Source organism: Palaemon carinicauda, chromosome 26, assembly GCF_036898095.1.
Source record: "Palaemon carinicauda isolate YSFRI2023 chromosome 26, ASM3689809v2, whole genome shotgun sequence".
NCBI lineage: Eukaryota > Metazoa > Arthropoda > Malacostraca > Decapoda > Palaemonidae > Palaemon > Palaemon carinicauda.
The window spans coordinates 42,359,177-42,372,050 of NC_090750.1; the positions used below are offsets into that span (position 1 = coordinate 42,359,177).

General features: G+C 35.7%; 1 protein-coding gene across 1 annotated transcript; it reads left to right on the forward strand.

Moving 5' to 3' along the window:
- The first annotated feature begins 2,583 nt into the window (after positions 1-2,583).
- On the forward strand, positions 2,584-5,190 carry LOC137619896 (uncharacterized). The gene is made up of 2 exons (XM_068350182.1): positions 2,584-4,398; positions 4,741-5,190. Exons 1-2 carry the CDS (start codon positions 2,584-2,586, stop codon positions 5,188-5,190), a joined length of 2,265 nt encoding a protein of 754 aa, XP_068206283.1.
- The last annotated feature ends 7,684 nt before the right edge of the window (positions 5,191-12,874 follow it).

Sequence of the window (12,874 nt, forward strand, 5' to 3'; positions counted from 1 at the left end):
ATAGATAATCGAAATAAATATTATATATTAAGCATATGTGTCGTATTTTAAAACTAAAAGAGTTCCTTACCAAGTTACTAGTGCCACTGCCTAATGGTAAAAAGTTACAAATTCAATACATTGACATTGTTATCGAATTCTTATGACTATTGAAAAACAGCTATGAAAATATTGGTTTGGTTTGCATATACTGAATCAATAGCATTTATGGTTTTTTGTCAAATAAAACTCTCTTTTTACTTTTCTTCACATTCTTTTTTCATTTCAGACACCCTCCGTATTACAAAAATCAATGGAATACTAAAGTAACTTTGTTTGGGGGACATTTTTCAAGTGTCTGTTCCCTTGCAGAAAAATCCTGGATGCGCCACTGAACGAACGTAAATCTTTTTCCTCTTAAGAATGATTGACAGGACAAATGAAAGGACAAAGAAACATTCCTGAATAAAATCCATTTTATCAGTTCAAAACGAAAAGCCTTTCATGTCACAAAGAGACAAAATGTTGAAACAAAACCTGTCATCAATAAATTGAGAATTTCCCACAGCAATGATTTATGAGCGCAAAGCATCTTTCAGATGTTTTCTTTCCTGAGACCAAAAAACAGGCATATCCTTCAAGCACTTTTCGTTGCTCCCTAGAGGCCTAAATTCCTTCAGGGCTCTGACAGCCCCTCTATCGGGAGGAGACCAGGGAATCACTCTTTATGCCAAAGAAGAAGAGAAACGGTTGAGTAAGGAAATAGACGGCAGGAAATTATTGCTATTCAAAGTTTTCATTTTGAGTGAAAGCCAAAGGTGAGTGAGCTTTGTTTTCATTCCTCAAGAGAGAAAAATTATTTTTTTATTTCAAAATCATTTTCATCTTCGAAAATAAATCCACCAATGGAAAGAAATTAAAAAATTGAGTCGAGGCTATTTTACCGACAACAAATCACCGAATTGCTCAATTTATCGACTACACAATTTATCGACAACAAATTCGCCGGCAACAATATGGGAAAATTAACAATGTGTATTCCAATCCTCTGCAAACATGAGTACTCTTATTGAAACCAAATTCTGATTTTAAATAAATAGTTTTGATCCCTGATTTTTCTTGTATTTATCTTTTTGTTATATAAATTACTTACTTTACTAGTCTATATAACTATCTTAACAACTAGTCTTTATTTAGGATATTACGCTACGCATATTTTTTTCTTTTTTTCAATATTCATTAGGAATAATTAAAGCTGTAATTTTCAATGAGGAAATGAAAAACATAAAAATACAACTACTAAGATGAATAAAAAGCCTTAAATCTGGTTTATTTAAAGTCATCGGAACCAGGGAAAGGAATTAAAAAAAAAAAGTTTTTCTCACACACGTTCAAAATGTGGTTTTTTTTTGGTATCACAACCATTCATCTAAACTCGTAGTGAAGGGCCAAGAATTTGAGCACTATTTTTCTGTTATGAATTTCTTTCCATCAGAATTTATCCCTTCGAGTTTTTTTCAGTCTTGGAAGCCATGAAGTGTTTAAATGAGGATGATGAATTGGACAGGAAACTCAAATGGAGTTAATGTGATAATTGAAAGAAAGAAAATAGTCTCATCACCATTTATGGCTTAAATTCTTTAGGGTGTCACCTTTGTGTTCATATAAATCAGAATTTTAACCGATGAAACTAAATTTATGATCTGTATTTAGATATGCTTTTAAATGAATGACTAGCACTTTGAACTGATGGCCACTATCAGCTAAAGCATTCTTTTCAAAGCGAATACAAGCATTGAAGCGTTTTCCTAAAAAGAGCCATGAAAGAATGGGAAGAGAGAGCAGGAAGAATCGAACCTTGTCCGGGGCCACTCGTCTTTAATGGAAGCAGTGCGATGCAAGAAAGTGATATGTAAATCTGGTCTGCCTTGAAGAAGCCTCTGATCTCTCTTCGAAAGCATCTTACTCGTTGTTGATCGGCTTTTGATTCGCCTTTCAGTTAGTGCCGAGTTCGCCTTACGATTCGGATTACGAAACTGATGCATTGTCTTTCCAGCTCATGCATGCATTCCAGCTGCAGATTACGGCGGGATTTCTTTGTAAACTCCAGCGGGAAGAAATTATAAAGACTTCGGCATTCAGGTTATTGGCTCCCCGTTTTATTCAAAAACAAGAAAAGAGCGCATTGTCTAAACTCTTGACTTCATAGCTTACATCAGGAATAGGAGTCAAGCAATATATTTATGAGGATGGAACTTGAATGGAAGTAGGTGTGTGATATACCTCCAAATGTCTGTATTTATTTTGTTTACTAGTTATGTAATGGGTTGTTCTGAAATTATATTGTAATGGTAATTGGTGTCTAATGTAAATAAACAAGTGAGAGTTATGTAAATACCTTTTTCTGTATGTATGTAACAAATATTGTTAGTCTCTGTTTAGCCGTCAATTTGTTTGGTAACCTCTTATTAAAGAGACCTATCATTGTTCGTGTTTCTTTGCCAGCCTACAAGAGATTAAACATGGCGCAGTGAGTAGGATCTGTTCTACTGGTGGAACGATCGTAGTCAGAAGTGATTCAGAATTAAAGATTTGATTGACACGATGGAAGGGCAACTAGAACAATTGACGGAGCTGCTGGCGAAGCAAGCGGATATGGCTCAGAAGAGGGAAGAACGTTTATCTATGATGTTAGAAACTATGATGAGTGTTCAAAATGGAAATGTTAACGAAAATCGTCAACGAAGTGGAGGTGCTGAAATTTCGCAAAATGATGCACAGTGCCGGTATAAAATTCCTCATAGTGCCACACCTGCACCTCACCTGTCATCGTCAGTCTCTTTGAAGGAGTTCGATGCTTGGCGGCATAAATTTGAAGGTTATGCAATGCTGACTGGAATTAAATCATTAACGCCTGCTGAGCAAAGGTCAGTTCTCGCTTCTGTTTTAGATGAAGACTGGACACGAACATTGCGATATGGGCTCTCTTTTCCGGCTGATGCAGATCTTGAAACTATACTTAATGCCATGGAAAGTCACTTACGAGGTCAACGGAATGTAATCGTCGACAGGAGAGAATTTTACCTCAGAAAACAAGAAACTGGTGAGAGTTTCGACGATTTCCTTTGTGGTATCCGGGAAATTGCAGCATTCTGCGATTTTTGTTCATCATGTATGGACAATAGATTGAGAGACCGTATTGTTGTTGGCACTGGAGATGAACAAGCTCTAAAACGTATGCTAGAAGAGAAGGACCTGAATCTGCAGAAGGCTGTAGATATTTGTCGAGCTTCTGAGAGTGCTAATGAGAATAGCGCTACAATACGAGGAATGATCCCAGACAATATATCAAAAGTTTCACGGTACAAAAGGGACTACAAGAAAGCACCCAACAGTTTATATAAAAAGGAAAGATGCTTTAGATGTGGAAGAGATAGACATTCTGACATGAATGTTTGTAAGGCAAGGGACAAAAAGTGTTCCCAATGCGGAAAGATTGGACATTTTGCTGCTGTTTGTAGGTCAACAGGGAAGGAAACTTCTTCTTTGCTGAAAAAGAATAAAGATTCAAAGCTAAAATCAACTGTTAGTAAACTTAACAGGGATGTACATAGGATCGTAAGTGATGTGTATGTTAACAGTGCCATTTCTCAAGCAACCCCGAAAGTTCAGATTCACATTACTCATCCTGCAGGGAACTCGTCTATACTATGGACACCAGATTCGGGAGCAGAAGCTACAGTCATGGGGCTCAATGTAGCGAGATCTCTTGGCATATATCCCTATATGCTCGAACCTTCTAAAATTGGAAAGCTTTGTTCTGCTGGTTACCAGACCCTTAATTGTGTAGGAGCTTTCACTTCACACCTTTCGCTTGGTGATCGACAAACTAAAGCTGAAATAACTGTGGTTAAAGAGGTAAAGGGAGCTTTATTGAGCTGGTTTGATTCGATTGCTTTAGGAATTCTACCGGAGGATTTTCCTGCTCAAATTAATTCTCTTCCCGTACGATTGTCTGTAAATCCAGATGAAGAAAAGCGCTTGAAGGACTACAAAGAGAACAAAGACTCTACTTGTAGGGAAGTTAGTTCTCCTGTTGCACTTCCAAGGTGGCCTTATGAACGTGATCCAACTGAAGAAGAAAGGGCAGAGCATGCTGCAGCTTTGGTATCCGCCTTTCCTCGGGTATTTGGTGCCACAAAAATATTGAGGGAGATGCATGGAGGTCCTATGCATATAAAGTTGTCCGAAAATGCAAGACCATTTGCTGTGACAGCCCCGCGCACTATACCATACAGCTGGAGGTCTGAAATAAAGGATCAGCTTGATGAACTTTTGGAGAAGGATGTTATCTGTAAGGTTGAGCATCCAACAGAATGGTGTCATCCTATAGTGCCTGTTGCTAAAAAGCCAAATGGAGTAAGATTGTGTGTTGATCTCACTAAGCTTAATAGGTATGTATGTAGACCCACTTATCCTGTACAATCACCACATGATGCAGTAGCTTCGATAAGCACCGGAGCAATGTGGTTCTCTACACTAGATGCAAAAATGGGATATTTCCAAATCAAAATTGCAGAAGAAGATCAGGATCTCACATGTTTTATCACCCCATGGGGTCGCTATAAATTCAAGAGAGCAGTAATGGGACTTATTTCTTCAGGAGATGAATACAATCGAAGAGGAGACCAAGCTCTTGGTGATATACCACAAACTGTGAAGATAGTTGATGATATTCTTGCGTATGATTATTCTTATAAGGATCACCTAGCCCATATTATTTCTATCTTGCGAAGATGTGATGAATATGGGATAACACTTAATGATCAGAAAATTTACTTTGCAAAACGTGTTGCTGATTTTTGTGGATATAAAATCTCAAGTCATGGCTACACAGTTGATTCTCGCAAAGTAATGGCTATTGCAGACTTTCCTGTGCCACAAAATATAACAGATCTTCGATCTTTTATGGGACTTGTGAATCAGCTTGGAAGTTTTTCTTCAGTGATTGCACGTGAAGCACAACCACTCAGAGATTTACTGAAGCAGCGTAATGAATGGTGTTGGACTGCACAACATGATTTGTCATTTAGGAAAGTGAAGGAAGCACTTACTGCACCCCCTGTACTTGCAGATTTTGATGCAACTTTGCCAACCATGTTGCAGACAGATGCGTCACGACAGCATGGTCTGGGATTTGCTTTACTTTAAAAACATGGAACGGACTGGAAACTAACGCAATGTGGCTCAAGATTCCTTTCAGACGTTGAAACAAGATATTCTGTGATAGAGCTAGAAATGACAGCCGTATTATGGTCAATAAAGAAATGTCATACCTACTTGGCTGGATTACCTCATTTTGATGTTGTGATAGATCATAGACCATTGATACCAATTCTTAACAGTAAATCACTTGGTGAAATTGAAAACCCAAGACTTCAACGCATGAGAGAGAAACTAAGTAATTTTAGTTTTACTGTTCACTGGCAGAAAGGAAGTGCTCATTGTATTCCGGATGCTTTATCACGTGCATCAGTTCAGGATCCTACAGAAGAAAGTTGTTTGAAAGAGGATGGATCCACTGATCCATTGCATGTTGCAATGGTGAATGCCCTCAACATGCATGAAGATGGCGTACTTCTAACACCTCTAAAGGACAAAACACTGGAAAAGATACGTGCTGCTGCTGAACAGGATGCAGAATACAATTCTCTTCGGGAGATTATAATGAAAGGTTTTCCTGAACACTGCCATAATTTGGAAGTAGAACTCAGACCTTTCTGGAATATACGTGATATGCTTGCTGTAGATGATGACCTAATTGTTTATGGAGCAAGACTTCTTATACCCAAGAGACTTCGACGTGATACCCTTGAATGTCTTCATGATGGTCATCAGGGAATTGACCGCACTAAAAGGAGGGCGCGGCAAACTGTTTATTGGCCTAAAATTGACAGAGATATTGAGAATATAGTTTCTTCATGTATCAAATGCCGTTCTCTTCTACCAAATCAAAGGAACGAACCTTTATGGCAAGAAGAAGATCGACCAAGTAGAGTTTTTGAATCTGTATCTGCAGATTATTTTCATGCCATGGGTCGGACTTATCTTGTTTATGTTGATAGGTTGTCTAGGTGGCCTTGTATATCTTCCTGTCAGGGTATAGCTTCTGCAGCTAATCTAATCCGATCATTGAGGGCTATATTTTCAGATACTGGTGTTCCTGTGTTGTTGAAGACTGATGGAGGACCACAGTTTGCTGCATCAGCTTTGAGACGTTTTTTATCTCGTTGGGGAGTAGAACATCGCATTACTTCGCCATATAATCCGAAGGCAAATGGACATGCAGAAGCATCTGTGAAAATTATCAAGAAGCTGATAATGACAACTACTAAGAATGGGAATCTGGATGCGGATGAATTTGCCCGTGGAATGTTAGAGCTTAGGAACACACCTCGTGCTGATGGCAGATCACCAGCCCAAGTTTTATTTGGTCATCCCCTCAGGTCTTTTATTCCAACACATCGTCGCTCATTTGCCAAAGAGTGGCAAAGGAAGGCAGAGGAATGTGATGTTAAGGCAGAGTATTTGCGAAGTCAGGCGAAGCAACGGTACGACAGTACTGCCAGACCCCTTTCTCATTTGAAAATGGGTAGTTATGTTGATGTTCAAGATCACAACACAAAACTTTGGAATCGTCCAGGTGTTGTTGTTGGCATTGGATCCAGGCGAGATTATCTTATAAAGTTGGGCAGTGGACGTATTTTGTGGAGAAACCGGAAGTTCCTGAGACCGCATCGACCTTTTCTACCAATATATGGATCAAGCCTTGATGCAACTAACACTCCCAATAAACCAAAGGATGAGGAGAGGTCGCAAGATAATTCTACTGCTGAGGTTATTGAACAACCAGTTTCGCCTACACCAGCTCCACGTCGTAGTTTGCGGCATAAGAAAGAACCTGCTCGTCTACAAGTAAAATGGAACAAAAATATATATGAATAAGAAGGATCTTCAGACGCTAGGAGTTATATATTACCCTAGACGTCTTAGGGGGAGGTGTGTGATATACCTCCAAATGTCTGTATTTATTTTGTTTACTAGTTATGTAATGGGTTGTTCTGAAATTATATTGTAATGGTAATTGGTGTCTAATGTAAATAAACAAGTGAGAGTTATGTAAATACCTTTCTTCTGTATGTATGTAACAAATATTGTTAGTCTCTGTTTAGCCGTCAATTTGTTTGGTAACCTCTTATTAAAGAGACCTATCATTGTTCGTGTTTCTTTGCCAGCCTACAAGAGATTAAACAGTAGGGTGACTTTCTCTCTGATAATAGTTGGAGTTAATGAACTTGAAATAATATTGGTAAAAACTTCATTTTTTGTTCTTATCAGCTGAAATTTTTTTCTGTCGAATTTTAAAGTTATATAGAGTTACTATTTCCGCATTTTCAGCATCCTAACAATAATATGGTTATTACTTATTTAAATATTCTTATAACATTCCACTTCCTGTCAGAGGAATTGTGTTTTTCGTTTCAAAGATCCAAATTTCATTTACTGAGTATCATAAATTTTACATAAAAAATTTTTATTACAAAATGCATATTACCAGAGTCAGCCAAAATATAAGCTTCTCAATATCTTATATTGGTTATAAAACAAGAATGTTGTGGCAGTAAACAACATTGGCCTCGTACCAGTAATTTTGTTAATAGCTTCAAGCAAAGGAATTTTGAAGTAGCTGTATTATTCAGTAAAATTTCCATCTGAGGATCTACAAAAATGAAAAGTTGGCAATACTGTGACAGCGGGCCAAGGAATGTAACGTAAGTGCTTCCAAGATATCTTCAAATGCCAAAATTAATCTTTCAATTCTTGGTATTTTCCGAATGTGGAATTCTTATGCATTCTCCAAGAAGAAAACTTATCCGATAATATATTTACAAAGAAAAGGAGATATTACTGAAGCATCTTCCTTTCCGGAACAGTTCATGAACCAACAAAACGAGGCACTCGAGTCGATTTGATGGAATAAAGTTTCATGCACTTCATGTTTGTGTATGAGAGAGAGAGAGAGAGAGAGAGAGAGAGAGAGAGAGAGAGAGAGAGAGAGAGAGAGAGAGAGAGAGAGAGAGAGAGAGAGAGCACTCTGTATAGCGTAGACCCACGCCGCGGCAGCTTATTTCTCGACCTTTCGCTCGAGAGAGAGAGAGAGAGAGAGAGAGAGAGAGAGAGAGAGAGAGAGAGAGAGAGAGAGAGAGAGAGGTCTGTAGGTTTATTATTTTTTTATGTAAAGAACTGTGTTGTTTTCTATCAGAAAACAACACAGATGTGTGATGCAGAATAGAGAAGCTAACAGTGATCGCAAATAGCGTATTCTTTCTAAAAACAAATAATGTGTTTTCTTGAATTGTAGAATATAGATGTTACGGATTTCCACGCAGAGTCTAGGCAAATGTAGTCCAAAAATTACAAGCACGATTTAAAAAGATATTTTATATATTTCTCTGATGAAAATTAAAGTAATGAAAAGTATCAAACTTAAACACAAATAATGCCGTATTGCTATTTATATCATTTGTATCATTACATAAACTAGGAACGATGTGGGAGTGAAATTGAGGGCCTAATGAAGAAAACGACACCACTCTCTTTCCAACTATGACTATCTTTCTTTAAAATGAAAATGACACCAATATTTGAAGAAAAGTTTCCTATTATTAAAAAATGTCGTCAGCTCTATTCTCGGTAGACTACTTACCATTATTAGTTTAATGACTTCCTTTTTACTACTGCTACAAAATTGAACAGTAAAAAGGTTTCTTTTACTCTACGGTGAAAAATGTAAGCGCTCTTTAATTCTTACTGATATGAGCAGATATTCTTATATTGAATTATAAAGATGCCGCTCTCTTTTTAGCCATGTCTATTTTTATTCAAAACCCAAAAGGACATGAATATTTCACGAAAAGGTTCCGATTATCAATAAATGTTGTCAGCTCTTTTCTCGGTCAACTACTCAGGTGGAATTCTTCTTTTACCCTACGGTGAAATATGTAAGCACTCTTTAATTCTCACTGATACGAGCAGATATTCATATCTTGAATTTTAGAGCAATTGGTAGTAAATATTCCTTTTATAACTTCAAGATCGCTTTCCCAAAAGCATTTTACACCATATAGAGGAAAGGTATTTATTTTTAGAATTTATGTTAGGCAGTCATAATCATGCAAAGAATCGAAGAGTGAATCAAATATTTTTCAGTGTTCAATGAATAATGAAATGTTACAATCACTCCTGCTGAGTGTAGTTAGCCTTTCTCCTTTAGCATTGAAGGAGGTAATATGCAATGTGTTCAAGATTACTGCCTCTGAAGTCAATGAATGTTTAGGAATTATCCACAATTGTAAAAACACATAGAAGGGGATACAAAATGACTAACAAATATACATTTTGTATGTTTAGACTATTTCAGAATTCTTTGAACCTTGGTTACAGATGAAATAATTATATCAATATTTTTATTGATAATCTATAATAACGGTTAACTTTAATTTCATTGCCCACACCTTTGTCAAGAAATCTTCTGATATAAAAGAATTCAGAGATCTTTCTATGTAAAGATCCCAATTCTAGTTGTATAATTCTAGATATATTTAATAAAATAGGAAAACTAATTTTTTCTTTTTAGAAAACTGATAAAAAACTAAAATTTGTATGAATATCCGTAAACTTCCAGGTTTAATCAACTATGAAAAATAAAATTTATTTGACTATGTAAGCAAAAACAAATTCAATTTACTGAAAATGACAGCCTATTCCTTTTGAAAAATAACAGCATAAGGATGAAGACAGGAAAATAGATCTTCGTTCCTCCACACTTTGTAATTCAACTCGCTGACAAACTAATTCAGGAGTGTAGAATTTATACCTTTATTATTCAAACATCTCTCATAAGATCACCTCAATTTAGAACCCTTGACCATCAAAACTAGGAGACGAGTAAAGTACTTAGCTTTTTCATTCTAGATTACGTTCGCTTAATTACGCAGAGAGAGAGAGAGAGAGAGAGAGAGAGAGAGAGAGAGAGAGAGAGAGATAAGTATTTTGATTTTAGCTAATGTTTTATAAAAGACCCATTCACTTAAAGCGTAACTACAGTGATTGAAGTAGATACGATTGGGGAACGCGGATGTCATTGACATTTTGATATAGACAAGGTAGTTATGATAGATAACTGGATATATAAATACAATATGCAAGAGTTGGATTTGAATACTTAGAAAGTATCCTCAAGAGAAACAGTTATTTTATCTGAAAATTTTTTGGGTGATTTATATCTATGATTTTTCCGGCTATTTGGGTAATTCTAATTTACCGCATAATGCTAGAAAAGGTCAGACAAGAAATGTAAGATAGGTGTGAATTATTTCATCAGAACTACTTGAATGAGGACACATGAAAGCTTATTTCAAAGAGATATAAAACGTTAAAAAAAAAAAGACAAAATCAACTAACCCCTAAGATTCCATCACCCGGTGCAGAGAAACAGCCACGGAATTACCAGGAATCTCCCAACTGGAATCACATCACACTGAGGCAATCAACTCTGGAATCTTCTCCCCTGAGCGTCTTCCTGTCTGTCTTCAGACTTCGGAATTGCAATTAAAGAAAAGGCGTTCGGCAATTATGTAGATTTGTGTCATTTTTTCTTCCAGGAGAAACATCTGGGTTTGAATACTAACTTTACAGGGCGTAATTCAACTGTATAAGATGGTAAAAATAAATCGTCAGTAAAGATTCTTACTTGAATTAATCAGTTACGCTAAAGTCAAATATAGTTTTTAGTAGTTACAGGAGAGGTAATATGGAATAATTTTGAAGTTATGTTCTTTGATCAGTATAAAGTGAAATATTATCCTCATAGGCATCCTTGTTTTCTTTTTCCTCTTTACTTATTGCGAGTTTCAACTCATATTCAGGAGATATATTGAATAATGAACTGGAATCTTGATGCAGGAGTTCTCTCTCTCTCTCTCTCTCTCTCTCTCTCTCTCTCTCTCTCTCTCTCTCTCATGTATGAGCTGAATTTAGAAATAACATTACCAAGTGTCTATCTCGTTAGATAATTGCTAAATTCTGAACACAATTGATATGTTAAGTATTGACGTGTACTAACGCACACACACATATATACATATATATATATATATATATATACATATATATATATATATATATATATACATATATATATATATATATATATATATAAAATATATATTTATATAGTTCAAATACCTATAACAAAGGTTAGATACTTGAGACTGTATCAAGCAAAAATCTGTTTTAATGAAAATTCGTTTCCATTGACTTTCCTGGAATAATGTATCCATATTCAAGAAAAATCTTCTCGATATCTCTCAATTCTTATATGATTCCTTTTCGTCTGGAGCTATGAAGTAAAACAAAAAAACAATAAGTTCTTTTGCTTGATGATATCATTCTACGGGAATGATCTATTCTAGTTTAATAAAAGATTTCTGATGAATATTGCTAAAGTATCATTGCTTTACTTCGCATTACTATTAAAAGCCAAAAGTGAAAATTAAATCAATAAACCATTATTTAACCACAAAGTCATTTTTTACCGCATTGCCTCCCTGTCTTGTTTCTGCCTCAACCAGTCTCTGGGGAAGACCTGTTTCAAAGTCATATTGGGAGCAGTCGGCTCTGAAAAGAAGTGACGTCAGGTTTTCAATAATGTTTGGAAAATTTCTATTTATGGAATTTTACAATGTTCGTTCGTTCGTTCGTTCGTTTAAAATTGCTTTAACCTTAAGTAAAAAGGAGAAAAACCCTTACACCTTGTTTCTTTGAACCAACGCATGGGGAAGTGGACATTCAGTCTAATGCTATTCTTTCAAATTAAAGAATAATAGAAATTAAATAATACTTTGAATGCACAATCCTGATATTGTATGACTGGGTAGGGGATGTTAAGGATACGCTGCCTGTGTTTATGTATGACGAGAACACTTTGTTTGAAAATGGTATATATATACCTTATGTGTAGTCTATCTTGTGATCACATGTGTATGTACGCAATACATATGCTCATGCACAATGCTATAGATGTATTCCTGCAATCTACTTTGGAGAGAAACAATGCATAGGTATATAGTTCTTTGCATGAAAGAAAACTATCATGGCTAAGAAATCTTAGCCTGATAACCTGTTCTGGTCTTCAAATGACAATTTTTATGTATGTAGATACAATTGGAAATATTGGTGTTTACCTCAGGAATAGAACATATTAGACATAAAACTCGTAAAATTTGGTCATTGAGCGAGTAATACACTTTGGGTGTATAATATCCTTTTCAACCTCATTTCTAATTATGAATTGCATTTTTTCCTGCTTTTATATTAGTTTCGGTTTATAACAGAAAATATTTTTCTTTATTAATGATATAGTATACAAACCCTATTACCATTTTGTAAGAACTAGAATATTCTCAAGAGATCTGTCAAAAATTAAGATATTACGCCAATTAATGCAAGTTATAACTATTAATCATTAGTTGAGAACGTATATACTATATACATACCTTGCCTTCTTTAGAGAGTTATGCCAAATGCAAAACCCCTTTACCCATAATTCTGTACAGGATATTCATCTGTTAGATCTATAAAATTATAGACTTTCATAATGAAATTTATAACACGTGTGTTTCACTCGGGGAATTATGAAATTCTGACTGGCAACAATCAGGATTATTTCTGCGAGAATACTCTTACTTCATATCACTCACATTCTATTTGTAGGTTTTAGCAAATATGTTGTATCGTTGTTTCCACTGCAGGATAAATTCCCAATTTCAGTTTC